The 15,374-nt window shown below is 39.7% G+C and overlaps 1 protein-coding gene across 1 annotated transcript in view; it reads left to right on the top strand.

The window, feature by feature from the left end:
- PPIL6 (peptidylprolyl isomerase like 6) overlaps nucleotides 1-14,157 on the top strand; it is a 29,977-nt gene extending 15,820 nt beyond the window's left edge. The window contains exons 6-7 of the mRNA XM_069489076.1: nucleotides 8,756-8,891; nucleotides 14,046-14,157. Of these exons, the coding sequence (XP_069345177.1) occupies nucleotides 8,756-8,891; nucleotides 14,046-14,157 (248 nt within the window). The remainder of the gene's footprint in view (nucleotides 1-8,755; nucleotides 8,892-14,045) is intronic.
- The last annotated feature ends 1,217 nt before the right edge of the window (nucleotides 14,158-15,374 follow it).

Genomic DNA, 15,374 nt, shown 5'->3' with positions numbered 1-15,374 from the left:
ATTAGGTGATTATTCAGACTTACTAAGATCGGACAGTTGTTGTGGGTAACACTTGTAGTAAAGGCGGGAGTTAAAAATGATGGGAGAGCCAGGTACGGTAGCTCACACTTGTAATCCCAGCACTTTGGGAGGCTGAGGATCACTTGAGGCCAGGAGTTCCAGACCAGCCTGGGCAACATAGTGAGATCCTGTCTCTGTAAAAAATAGAAAAATCAGCCAGGCATGGTGGTGCCTGCCTGTAGTCCCAGCTACTCAGGAAGATCTTTATGATGATCCACTTCCATTTAATGTATAGTAAATATATTTTCTCTTCCTTATGATTTTCTTAATAACATTTTCTTTTTCTAGCTTACTTTATTGTAAGAATACAGTATATAATACATACAACATACAAGATATTAATATGTGCTAAGCAACTATTTATGTTATTGGTAAGGCTTCTGGTCAACTATTAGTGATTAAGTTTTTGGAGAGTCAAAGGTTATACTCAGAGTTTTGACTACATGGGAGAGTGTAATGCCCCTCACCTCTGCATTGTTCGAGGATCAACTCTACATTAGAACTGTACAGTCTATATCAAAATAAGCTAAAAGACATTAACAAAATGATACAAGACATGAAAGAGCTCATAAATCAGTATTAGAAAAACTTAGACATGATGTGACAGAACTGAAGAAAGAATTAGCAATAAAAGAAAAATAATTTCAGAAATGAGTAAACTAGAAGGAACACAGAGCAAATAAAAATACAAGGTACGTCCTAAAAGAAGTAGAAGGTAGGAGAAGGAGAGGTCTATAAACAAAGACCAAACAGCAGCAAGGAGAAATGAAAAAAGATAAAAAGGATTCATAAGAAAGTGACAAACGTTGAAAGAGAAAATCCAACATTAGACAATAGGTATCTCTAAGGAATTAAACTAATGCAAGGACAGAGGTCGGGGCTGGGTGGAAGGGATGGGTGTATACCTACTTGATGAGTGCGATGCGCACTGCCTGGGGAATGGACACGCTTGAAGTTCTGACTGCGGGGGATGGGGTGGGGGGAGGGGATGGGTGCATACCTACATGATGAGTGCGATGTGCACTGTCTAGGGAATGGACACAATTGAAGCTCAGACTCGGAGGGATGGGGAGGCATGGGCAATATATATAGCCTGAACTTTTGTACCCCCATAATGAGCTGAAAAACAAAAAAATAAAAAAAATTAAAAAAAAGAAACAAAAAAATACCAGATAAAATACAAAGTTCCAAATACATGAATAAAGCATATTTTTAAATTTGAAAAATAAAAAAATAAACTAATGCAAGGAAACAAAATGAATGCTAAGAACTATAATTAAAGAAAACTTCCCCAAAATATAAAGAGGATTTGACATTCTCTACCTTATGGTGGTTATACATTATCAAACTGAACATCGAAGATATACTTATTAAATTTTAATACAACCATATGATCCTCTATAGCTGCAGAAAAAGCATTTGACAAAATTCAACACCCTTTTATGATAAGAACGCTTAACAAAATAGGCATAGATGGAACCTACCTAAAAATGATACAAGCCATATACGACAAACCCACAGCCAACATCATACTGGGGAAAAATTGAAAGCATTCCCACTTAGAACTGCAACCAGACAAGGCTGCCCATTGTCCCCATTACTTTTCAACATAGTATTGGAAGTCCTTGAGAGAGCTTTCAGGCAAGAGAGCAGAAGCAAGGGAGTCCAAACAGGGAAAGAAGAGATCAAACTCTCACTCTTTGCTGATGATATGATGTTATATCTGGAAAACCCCAAGGATTCAACCAAGAGACTCCTGGAATTGATTAATGAATACAGTAAAGTCTCAGGTTGCAAAATCAATACACACAAATCAGAGGCATTCATATATGCCAATAACAGTCAATCGGAGAACCAAGTTAAAGACTCAATACCCTTCAAAATAGCAACAAAGAAAATAAAATATCTAGGAATATATTTAACTAAAGAGGTAAAGGACCTCTATAGGGAGAACTATGAAACACTGAGGAAGGAAATAGCAGAACATGTAAATAGGTGGAAAACCATACCATGCTCGTGGATCGGAAGAATCAACATTGTTAAAATGTCTATACTACCCAAAGTGATCTACAGATTCAATGCAATCCCTATTAAATTACCAACATCATTTTTCACAGATATAGGAAAAAATAATTATACACTTTGTATGGAATCAGAGAAGACCCCGTATAGCAAAAGCAATTTTAAGCAATAAAAACAAAATGGGAGGTATTAATTTGCCAGACTTCAAACTATACTACAAGGCTGTAGTTCTTAAAACTGCCTGGTATTGGCACAAGTGCAAGGACACAGACCAGTGGAACACAACAGAAAATCCAAATATAAAACCATCCTTACATAGACATCTAATCTTTGACAAAGCAGACAAAAACATACTCTGGGGACAAGAATCCCTATTCAATAAATGGTGCTGGGAAAATTGGGTAGCCACATGTAGAAGACTGAAACAGGACCCACAGCTTTCACTTCTCACAAAAATCAAATCACGGTGGATAACAGACTTAAACCTTAGGTGTGAAACAATTAGAATTCTAGAAGAAAATGTAGGAAAGACCTTACAGACATTGGCCTAGGCAAAGAATTTATGAAGAAGACCCCTAAAGCAACCACAGCAACAACAAAAATAAATGAATGGAACCTGATTAAATTAAAAAGCTTCTGCACAGCCAAAGAAACAGTCACGAGAATAAACAGACCACCTACAGAATGGGAAAAAATTTTCTGCATACTACACATCAGATAAAGGACTGATAACAGGAATCTATTTAGAACTCAGGAAAATCAGTAAGAAAAAATCAAACAACCCTATCAAAAAGTGGGCAAGCAACATGAATAGAAACTTTTCAAAAGAAGATATAAGAATGGCTAACAAACATATGAAAAAATACTCAACATCCCTAATCATCAGAGAAATGCAAATCAAAACCACAATGAGGCCGGGCGCGGTGGCTCACGCCTGTAATCCTAGCACTCTGGGAGGCCGAGGCGGGTGGATTGCTCAAGGTCAGGAGTTCGAGACCAGCCTGAGCGAGACCCCGTCTCTACTAAAAATAGAAAGACATTATATGGACAACTAAAAATCTATATAGAAAAAATTAGCCGGGCATAGTGGCGCATGTCTGTAGTCCCAGCTACTCGGGAGGCTGAGGCAGTAGGATCACTTAAGCCGAGGAGTCTGAGGTTGCTGTGAGCTAAGCTGACGCCACGGCACTCACTCTAGCCTGGGCAACAAAGTGAGACTCTGTCTCAACAAAAAAAAAAAAAAAAAAAACAAAACCACAATGAGATATCATTTAACTTCAGTGAGAATGGCCTTTATCAAAAAGTCCCAAAACAACACATTGACGTGGATGTGGAGAGACAGGAACACTCATACACTGCTGGTGGGACTGCAAACTAGTACAACCCCTGTGGAAAGCATTATGGAGATACCTTAAACAGATTCAAATAGACCTACCATTCGATCCAGCAATCCCATTATTGGGCATCTACCCAAAGGAACAAAAGTCATTCTATGACAAAGACACCTGTACTCGAATGTTTATAGCAGCACAATTCACAATTGCAAAGATGTGGAAACAACCCAAATGCCCATCAATTCAGGATTGGATTAGTAAATTATGGTATATGTATACCATGGAGTATTACTCAACTATAAGAAATAACAGTGATACGACATCTCTTTGGTTCTCCTGGAGAGAGTTGGAACCCATTATATTAAGTGAAGTATCCCAAGAACGGAAAAACAAGCATCACATGTACTCACCAGAAAATTGGTTTCCCTGATCATCACCTAAATGCACATTTGGGAATGATACCAATTGGATATTAGACTGAGGTGGGGGTGGGGGGAGGGGATAGGTATATGCCTACATGATGAGTGTGTTGCGCACCGTCTGGGGAATGGTCACGCTTGAAGGTGCTGACTGGGGGGGGTTGGGGAGGGGATTGGTGTATACCTACATGATCAGTGCAATGTGCACTGTCTGGGGAATGGGCACGCTTGGAGCTCTGACTCGGGAGGATAGGCGGTACATGGGCAACATATGTAACCTGAACTTTTGTACCCCCATAATAAGCTGAAATAAAAAAATAAAAAAATAAATAAAAATTATGTGCAAATAAAAAAAATTTTAATACAATGCATGTATCTTAGATGTTTGATATATTTTGACAATTGTGTATACCTCAAGTATATGCTTATGCCACAAGTAAAAATGTTTATACTTCAAATAAAAATATATGTATAAAAAGTTGAAAATACTTATTGAAAAAGCAACTCTATGTACCTGACAATACTGAAGCAGAACAACCAACATCAAGACATATGTTAGTATCATTACTGAACATTAAAGAAAAAGGAAAAATTATTTGGGAATCCAGGCAAAAAGAGCCAATGATTTATAAGGGAAAGAAAAATTAAATCATCATATTCTTTGATAGCAATGCTTTAGTCAAAAGAAAATGGAGTAATATATTTATGATGATCAAGGAAAGGAAATGTGAACTAAGGATTTTATATACAGCCAAACTGACTTTGAATTATGAAGGGCACACAGTTATCAAAATGCAAAACTTCAGGGCAGAGTGTTGCCATGACCCCTTCTTGTAGAATCTACTATGGAATGAATTTCACACAACCAAACTATTAAACATAAGAGAGACCCTGACATAGGACTGGTAGTGCATTAATCATATAGTTGCTTGTAGAACTAAAATTTAATGAAGAGTAAAAGGATTACCTTATATAATAACTATATGCTTAGGCAATGGTATAGCCTATTTTTAAAAATTGAAAAAATGAATATATGCAAAAAAATTTAAAACTATTCTGAGTAATTATACTGGTGATGGGTATTATTAGTATTGTCATTCAGAGACTGTTCTATATGTAATGTGGAATAAAGTCAGTAATTATAGGATATTCTAATTTCATCATTTTTTTGTATCTTTGAGAATAAGGATTCTCAATGTGGAAGAAAGAAGATACAGATGAAATATAATAGAGGTTAATAAGTAAAATACTCCATAGTCCTGGAAATAGCACTTTAAACTCAAGAAGTTTCAAATCTATATATATAGCTTTCTCTCCACTGGAGAGGCCTATAAAAAATGACCAAGCCAGCAGCAATGAGCACTTCTAAAATTTAGATTATTTTGAAATGCCATTTCTCACTGAAAGAAACTAGGGCTTCTGGGAGAAATGGCAGATGCCAGGCCTCAGGCAGGAAATGCACAAAATGAGCATGGAACCTCATGTTCTATCAGATAGCAAAAGCTCCATTAATGATTACTTTACATTCAAAAGGCCTCAGGAGCCAATTTGGAGTGGTTCCCACTGACTAAAGATGTAGTAATTTGAGCTTCAAAAAGAAAAGTAATTACAATTGATCAAAACCCCAAAAATATTTTAAATCCATGAGTTCATAATGATATTATAAAATAAAGCCTAATTGATTACCTTTGGGGCGATGATTCGTTGTCTTAAAAACTGATACATATAGGGAAAGAACCAAGCATTTATTCTGCCTTTCCTACATGAACTGAACCAAACTGTAGATAAGCGGAAACACCTTTTTTTTTTTTTTTTTTTTTTTAAGACAGGGTCTCGCTCTGTTGCTGGGGCTAGAGAACAGTGACGTCATCAGAGCTCACTAGAACCTCAAACTCCTGGCCTCAAGCAGTCTTACCACCTAGGCCTCCTAAAGTGCTAGGGTTACGGGCCTGAGCCAATACACCCGACTAGAAACATCTCTTTATAAAAATATTCCAAGCAATAAATGAAAAGGAAATAATACAATTAGAATATCACCATTTTGCTGCCTCAGTTAAATAATGGATCTAAGCATTTGGTGCATCAATCTGCTAACTTCACAAAAACAGAGACAACTAGACATTATGAGCCATCTGTTGAAAGAACACGCTACCAAAGGGATAGAACTTGAGTCTGGTTAAGTCTCTGGACCCAGCTGCCAATCTGCAAGAAATACAATCAGTTCTGTTATAGCATGCCATATGTGTTCCTAAAAATCTCCACACTCTGCAACATCACACAATAAAAATCACTGGGTTTATGGCAAGAATGAGGTTTAAAAAAACTTTCTCAGTGACACATTAAAGAACAGGATAGTGACCTAAAAAACCAGTAACGTAATTTTCCGTATGTTAAATGGTCAAGAAACATATACTATAATAAATATGGCACTTTACCTTGAAAAAGACCTGAAGTTTGTTTGTGGAGGTGGGTATGGGAAAAGTTGCAGCTTTTGAGTGATTTTGAAGTGGTAGAAGGAGAGTTTTCTGCAATCAGAACCCCAGATGTGCAAGTGGCTCATAATACCACCTTAGGTAGCCAGGTAAATATCTAGATATGTATTCCTATGTGGCTCCAAGCAGCTGGATGCAGGTTTCATTCAGAATACAAGCAGGAGTGAAAGGCGTAACACTCAACTTGTTCCCTAATGTATTGGTCAAGTTGAAATAAATTTGCATTTTTCCAAACAAGTACTATAGCAGAACTGACAGGACAGAGGACAGAGAAACATGTTGTGTGTTCAGTCAACAAACTCAAGTTTGAGAGAAGGCTGGGCACAGTGGCTCATGCCTATAATTCTAGCACTTTGGGAGGCCGAGGCGGGAGGGTTGCTTGAGGCCAGTCTGAGCAAGGGTGAGATTCCACCTCTACAAAAAATAGGAAAATTAGCCAGGAGTTGTGGCACGTGCCTGTAGTCCCAGCTACTAGGGAGGCTGAGGCAGGAGGATCACTTGCCTTGAGCCCAGGAATTGGAGGTTGCAGTGAGCTATGACGACACCACTGTACTCTAGCCTGAGCTACAGAGCAAGAATCTGTCTCAAAAAAAAAAAAAAGACTGGGAGAAATTCTAGAGGTTCAATAGCTCAGATTCATTAATAGATAAAATGTAAGGAAAAGAAAGGGATAGATCTAAGAAACTGTAAACTAAAAGAGACTTAAAAAGCATTAACAGCTCTTTTAAAATGGGAAAGACTCAACTAAGATCCACATACACATTCTATACCTAGAGAATCCATAATGTAGTCACTTAGTTTTCACATCCATACATTTTAAATTTGTAAGTTGGGGACTACCTACACCTTTTAAAACCATACTTTATTGTCTCTTTATAGCAGTGGTTTCCAAATTGTCCTCTCAGGAGTTCCACAGGGTCCTGAATAATTATCTTCAGGAGATAGGAAGGGCTCTAGGCCCCTTTAAAAATCTGTTTTATATGCTCTCACACAGGTTGCATTTTTTTTTTTTGATAGGTATTACGATTAACTGCTTTAAAGTTCCCCCATAAACAAAGACTTTTTGCTAAAAATGTTACAACTCTATAAATTTTCTTTCCTATTGCTTACACAATTTAAGAAAAATAAATTCATAATATCTAAAAGCAATGACAAATACCATTCTGTTAAAACTCTCTTAGTCTTTGCTTTGGGCAGATTTCCATTCCATGCAATCTTCTGTGAAATTAATGGGTTATTCCTATATTCTACTGAAATGAATAGAGAGCATCAGTGTAGTTAGATAGACTCATTTGTACAAAAATGCCTTATTTGTATTTCAGAGCTTTTTATTCAGTTTGTAATTTAACAAGCTAAAAGTAACCACCACAGATATGGCTTAGTTGCTTGGTTTGCTTAGTTTTGATACTTAAAATAATAATAGTTAGCAATTGTAGTTTAATAACATCTTATGGACAGTTAATATTCATATTGAAGGAGTTCAGAAAATTTTACCCCAAAATATGAGTTTCCCTTCACCCCCACAATATCTTTCAATTATTCCCAGAACTTTATAAAGTTATCGAGTGAAAACTTTTATTGAATTTTTCATCCATCACTTCCTTCTGTGTATTTGAACTTGGAGGCAAAGCTGGAAATGGTACTTCCTGAAAATGGTAGCCTGATAGTCACTGTACAATTCTTTTTACTTATTTATCTTACATTAAAAAAAAAAAAACTATTGCTTTCCATAAAATCTGGGTCAATCTACATAAGGTTTGAGATTAAAATTTATTTGATAATTACTAAAAATAAGCAAAAATTAATTTCCTTTCATCATTTAAAAAATTCATGGAATGGAAAATTGAATGGAATGGAAGTCTACCCACTTAGGGCCATACCTATGCAAATTAACGTGGTAGGAGGCCTAGAGCTACAGCTGCAAGGAGACAGGTTCCTTGCCTTCTCCTACCAGAGAGGAAACACCACGTAAATCAATAATTAGAGTGTTATAAGGACTGCCCTAGAGCTATGTGTAAGATGCTGGGGGTCAGGCAGATCTCAGAAAGACTTCTCAGAGGAGGTGTTTTTAATGATCACATTGGTACTTTGAATGAAATACCACTACCAAAACAAGAGAAAGTTTGTTGACTTTTATTCTTAAGCAAAGTACTGTGTATACTTCCTTTTACGTTATTAATTTTCTTTGTACATTTATTTATGGCAAAGATAAACTAAAGCTAAATATTTAAATAGTTCTAATAAGATTTTACAGCTTATCTTTTTTTAACAGCCCATTTGAATGTTTGAAAGTAATATGAACCAATTTGGAATGTATTGATAAATATGACTGACATTGTTGCCAAGCATTCTATTTGTTCCTTAATTGTTACAATCAACTGAAATAATACAAATAGTTTAATGATCTACTGGTTATTGTCTTTCCTAGATGAAAACTTTTCAATTCTTCATAATAAAAGGGGAGTTCTTGGAATGGCCAACAGAGGCCGCCACAGCAATGGATCACAATTCTATATCACACTACAAGCAGCTCCCTATCTAGATAGAAAATACGTGGCTTTTGGGTATGTACATTGTAAGTTTGTCTATATAATATTCACACATGTAAAAATGTCATTCAAAAAGATTTTGATATTGTACATAGTCTATGGAGAGCTAAAGATAGGGCTTAAAAGCAAAAGTAGTACAAATATAGACAAAAATATTTAGCAATATTTTGGAAGAAGCTTGCTATCTATAAAAACATAGAAACTTTTGGGCACTGTGGCTCATGCATGTAATCCCAGAGGATTGTTTGAGGCCAAGAGTTCAAGACCAGCCTGGGCAACATAGTGAGACTCTCATCTCTACAAAAAATAAAAAAATTAGCCGGGTGTGGTGGTGTGCACCTGTAGTCCCAGCCACTCAGGAGGTTGAGGCAGGAGGATCACTTGAGTCCAGAAGTTCAAGGCTGCAGTAAGATATGATTGGGCCAGCACTCTGCACTCCAGCCTGGGTGACAGAGTGAGACCCCGTCTCTAAAAGAAAATACAAAAAATACACAGAAACCATTTAGGCACAGCCATGATAATGTTCTGTCTCTCTGTGTCTCTGTCTATCCATACATCCATCTATCTTCAGCCTGAAGGATATTATCAATTCTTAATTACTATCAACCATACCATAGTGCATAATAATGTAGATAGATTTATATGCAGAAGTGAAGAGGTAAAGCCGTTTAAGTAATTGTCCATGGACATGGTGAAGAGATAAAAACTATGCAAGTTACGTGTAACTTTTTTTACTGAACAACTTTAAATATGTAAACATCTCAGATAATAGCTATTATTAGAATATTATTAGGAAGATGCTTATAGGCATGTGGACCTAGAGTGGGTGATGGTATACTTTTCATCACTCCAGTGTTTCATCTTTCTCTTTAATTACTGAAGTGAATGTGGGCAGAGCTTTCCTTGTCTTCCCTGAAATGATATAAAATATTAGAATTTTTTTGAATAACTGTTAGATTTATTCCAGCCACTCCATAGGGATAATTATTGACCTTCAACTCCTGAAGAAATTTCATACTAGTGTTCATTTTAACCACGATAATTCCTTCAGCATAATGCTTTGGTAATATTTCCAGGTTGAAAAAGTAGAAAGTGTATTTTCATCCAAAAGATATCTTTAAAGAGTTGACTTTACATTAGTAGATGCAGAACCTAAAATAATGAGTTGTCTTCATCCTAAATAAACTGTATTGTGATTTTGAAAATGCATTCTTAATTTTAAATGCAAATAACCCTCACCATTTCTCAGATCATTTAAATCTCTTTCTGCCATCTTGCTGACACTCACTCCGCCCTCTACTGACTGCTTGGTGATCCTTTGTATCTCAGCTAAAGGTTCCTTTCTCAAACACAAATGTGACTACTTTACAGTCTTCAAATCCTCCATCACCACCTCCGCATATGCAACACCTGCAGTCTCGAGTGCCATTCCAAGTCCTCTACTCTCCGGCTCCATGTCTTTTTTTCGGCCTTCACTTCTGCTGTTTTCCTGACTCATTCAACCAGAGCTTTATGAAGCACCTGCAATATACCAGTCATGGTACTCAGTGCTGGGGAAAAGCACAATTCCTGCTCTTCAGGAAGCTTAGAGTATATTAGGAAACCAACAGCTATACAACAGTGAGGCACGGGCTAGGCAAGTTCTGTGAATGGTTCACTGGGAATATAGGAGACAGGGATAAGAAAACACCCTCCAACTCCTTTCGTCAAAATGAGCACAGAGCCTTACAGGATGGCCGTAGTGTGGGAGAGCGCTGGTCTCCTTTTGATGATTCCTGTTTTCTGTGATTCACCTTCCACTTGGGGAAATCTCTAATTTTTGTTGTGATCACCACTTTAGCCTCAGGGAGGCACTGCACTCCTTTCATTGTTCTGGCCCAAGTATGATCTAAATTTATCCCTTAAATCTCCAAATCAGTTGGAGCTGGGCTGGAATCTTTAAACAAGACCTTACAAAACACTAATGGAGAAGCAGAAAGGTAATAACATAATAGGCAACTAGACAATCTGGTTAAACTAGATGAAATATAACCCCTTCAGGGGCACCTTCCTTCCCAGTTGTAGGGCTGCCTCTTCCTTATCGCTAGCATTCCCTGGTGTGTCTGAGCTTCTAGAAGCCCAGACACAGTTAGCAAGGTCCAGAGAGATACAGAGGTTTCCTCTCCGATCTGAGACAGGCCCTCCTTCTCCTTCTAAGTTCTAGTTTCTAGTACATGAAACTGCCCTTTCTTCAGATGGATGAAGAATGTAATGCCCTTCAGGAGAGACTGCAGCAATCCACAGGGCATGAACCACAGAGTGGTCTCCTAGGGAAAGACTATCACAATGCAGGCCTATAAGATCTCCATTTGTGCATACACGTGTTGGATGGGGGTAGATGTTGGGGATAGTGATGGGGGAATTAATTTCAAGAGACTTGTACAGTGGGAGAGGGTCATGAAAAGCTTCACGAGAAGGTGAGCTGAATAGTGAAAGTCAAGTAGAACTGCAGTCCCCAACCCCTGGGCCATGGCCTGTTTGGAACTGGGCCTCACATCACTGCCTAAGCTCCCCACTCCCATGAAACTTAGGAACCTGGCTGCACAGCAGTAGGTGAGCTAAGGGAGAGCCAGCAAAGCTTCATCTGTATTTACAGCTGCTCCCTATTGCTTCACCACTTGAGCTCCACCTGCCTTCCCTTATACCCCTCCCCCATCCGTGGAAAAATTATCTTCCATGAAACCGGTCCCTGATGCTAAAAAGGTTGGGGACTGCTGAAGTAGAAGTTAGCCAGATGGAGAAGACTAGAAATCACAGTCAAATCGATTTTAGGAAGAGTGAAGAGCTTTTTGCAGGGTGGTCCTAAGGAGGAAGAGAGCATTTTATATACCAGTGGTATGGTTCAGAGAGCCTAGTGCCCAGTGGAGATCAGAGAGAGCAGAAGCTGGAGGAGCAGGTCACCCTGGGCTGAGGTCCCAACAGGCTGTGGGTGCCGTGCTCCTGAGCATGGGTCTCACACAAAGGTGATGGGAGCTATGGAAGAACTTTAAATTGTGAACATGATCAGCTTCTCATTTTGAAAAAAATCTCTTTAGCAGATGTGAGGAATGAATTGGCAAAGGATGAAAAGGCAAGTATTGAGACCACTTAAGAAGCTATGGTCATAATAGACCACAGCTGAAGTCCTGCTCTAAGGCACTAGCAGATGAGCAAGGGATATAGGTGGACAAACTCAAGATATGAGAAGTTAGAGCCAATGGGACTTGACGACTGTCTAGATGTTGAGGGCAAGGACATGGGAGGAGTCCAGATCAGTGCTGCCCAATAGAACTTTGTGTGATGGTGGAAATGTCCTATAGTCTGCCCTGCCCAGTTTGATAGCCACTGGCCAGACGCAGCCATTGAGCAATTGAAATGTGGCTAGTGTGACTGAGGAACTATATTTTATTTAATTCAAATTAAACAGACACATGTGGCTAGTGGCTACCATACTGGACAGTGCAGGTCTAGAGTAACTACTAGGATCTGGGAACTGGCTGGATGGCCGGTACCATTCACCAAGGTAGAGAATACAAGGAGGATTGGGAGAGGATTCACGAGTTCAGGCTGGACAAGTTGTGTTTCAGACTGAGATACCTATAGGACAGCCAGTTGACAACATCCCAGGAGGTAGACATCCAAGCTGGGTCAAGGCTGGAGATGTAAACTGGGAAGCAATTTGTAGATTGGCAGCCAAGCTGCAGCCAGACTATAATACCATCACTCCCAGAACAGTCTTTGGGCCTTTGCTTATCTTGTTCCTTCCAGTCTCCCTTCAGTCTGCCAAAATCCTGTTTAAGGCTCAGGTTAGAAACCTCCCTGATTACCAAAAGAAAGTGCCCTCTTTGTCCTCTCTGGCACATTGTGAACAACTTAAAGCAGGGTCTGGGTCTCACTCATCTTATATCCTAACACCTGTCACAGTGGAGAAGTAAGTGCTCATTCAATATTTGTGAAACCCATTTGGAGAACAGACTTCATATCCTCTTTCAACAGAGGTGAATTTGCCCATTTATCATGTGCTGTTCATCTTCAGAATGTACCTCTTGTTGTCCTGTGCCATGATTTCTGATTGGGATGGCAAAAGTAGAGCCCGGAGACAAAGCAAGGGCCAGAGCGCAGTCTGGGTCGGCACTGACCATGCCCTGTAAGGTCATGAGATGGAATCTCGCCCTTCCCCTGCCACTGTCCCAGCCCAAGCATTGACGAGGGCACCAGTCCTATGTCTTAGCCTTATCTCTCTGCCCCATGCTGCCCTCTTTTAATTGAAAGAACCATCAGAAGGCTAACTCCACTCCTCAGGGAGTTCTGGCTCATGGCCAGCGAGTGTTTACAGAGCTCAAACTAGCATGGCTTTCAGCTGTCTTACTGGTGCGCTAAGAGGATGCTGGTCAGGTGCCTGGTGTGTGCCAGGCATTGTGCTAGGTGTTGAGCACAAGTGTGATCCCTGCACTCTTGGGAGAATCAGAAATTTATCAAAGAAGCATACAAATAAAAGGTTTCAACCCTGGGAACTCATCTAAAGGAGAAGGGGACCTTGACATGAGCAGGAAGGCCTGGGAAACTTCTCTGAGGAAGTGATGACAGAGCTGAGATCTGAAGAAAGGTCAGGAAGTGACCAGGCCAATGGGTGAGAAGAAAGAGCAAAGGGGACAGCTATGACAGGAAGGGAGTATGGGGCTCTTGAGGTACTGGAACCTGGTCTGGCTGGAGCAGAGGACATGCACCTGGGTGCCCAGAGGGCCATGGGAGGCAGACCATGCTGACTCTGGTAGGTCCTGGTGGGGATTTTTGGTCTTTATCTTAAGGATAATGGGAAATTATTGTATTTTGAGCATGGAGGTGACATCAGATTTGTATTTCTAAAAGATCATCCTGACTGTAGTGACGAGACAGAGGGAAGGCCACCGAGCAGATGGTGGGGGCCAGCCAGGAGCCAGTCACAGGCAGGAGGGCTGGCCACCTGGATGAGGGTATCCGTGTAGACGTGGCTAAGTGAACACATCTAGAGCTATTTAGGAGACTTATGACTGATGTTAATTTACTTCGTAGGAAGTAGCCTTAGCTGTAGCTGGGTAGGACTCCATTTGGGAATGTAAGCTGTGAAAATTTATGACTGACTAAATTTTCCATTTTTTTTCTCCTATGTAGGCAATTGGTTGAAGGAACAGAAGTTCTTAAACAACTAGAATTAGTTCCAACAGAGAATGAAAGACCAATACATACATGTTTAATTACTGACAGTGGAGATATTTATGCCTGATTTTCATACCAATATTTTCTGTGACAATTTATTACTTTCTATCTGATCAGCTATTTCCAGATTTAATTAAACAGTGCTTCATAATATGTAATTTGAAAACTGTGGCAGACACTGTAGGCTGGCTCGTCTGACACCTAATCCCTCCCCATTTTCCTTTAGTCAGTGCCTTCACCACAGACTCTAAAAGTGAAATACTCGATTTCCCAGCCTCCTTTGCAGCCAGGCATGGCCATGAGATGCCGTCTGGCCAGCGAGATGGGGTAGAGCACCCTGGTCCTGTCCCCTCTTCTTCATCTATTCTTGAGTGCAAAGCGTCTGGAGCCGCAGCTGTCCCCTGGTGCCCACGAAGGAAAGTCCAAGAGAACTACAGAGACAACAGCTCCAACTCTTAAGCTGTGAGACCAATACCAGCAACCACTTATCTCTGCAATCTTACTTATATGAGACAAATAGACCCCTGTGTTGCTGATGTTACTATTGGCTGAGAATTTTGTAACTTGTAGCTGAACACATTCTTAATTTGGCAGTGTACCTACTGGTCTTTGAATCTTAAAACACTTGTAATAGAATTATGTTCTTGTTTGTAACTACGTTTCCACCATGAGAAATTTGGTAAATATTAATAACCAAAGAGGAGTGATGTGACAGAAAAAAACAATTCACCATAGTATTTCATGGCTCATATATCCCATTTAGAAAGGGTATATACACTTTGGATGTTTTTATATATGATGAGAACATAATCCTTGTCTCTCTGAGCCATACCAACAGTATGAAAAGCAAGGGCTTGCGTTACAGTCCCCATAGTGATCAACTCATGTGATGTTATTGGAGATCCAGCTTTATCAGCTGCTCCAGAATCTAAGGTTCTCAAATTCTTGTCACCTGGGGAGCTTTTTATCTACACATTGTCGGACCTTGTCCTTGACCTACTGAGTCAGAGTCTAAGCGTGAGGCAGGGATTCCATGTCCATTTGGCTCTCTCCCAGTGGAGAGAGACAGCTGGGCACTAGTCACTGGGGAATCACCACCAGGTATAAGTGACTGGTTTCAGCCCCCTTGGAGTAGTCAGCAGAATGCTTGACTCTTCTTCTATAGGTGACCTTGCTCAGCTCCTATCACCGCCACCACCCTGTGCCTCTGCTATGCCCAGGGCAGTGCACTTTCTTACCCTAAGCAAAAGGAGGTTTGTCTTCCAAGAATGATCTCTCTTCAAT

The sequence above is a fragment of the Eulemur rufifrons genome, chromosome 15 (assembly GCF_041146395.1).
Source record: "Eulemur rufifrons isolate Redbay chromosome 15, OSU_ERuf_1, whole genome shotgun sequence".
Lineage (NCBI taxonomy): Eukaryota > Metazoa > Chordata > Mammalia > Primates > Lemuridae > Eulemur > Eulemur rufifrons.
This window is presented reverse-complemented; position numbering and strand designations above follow the sequence as displayed.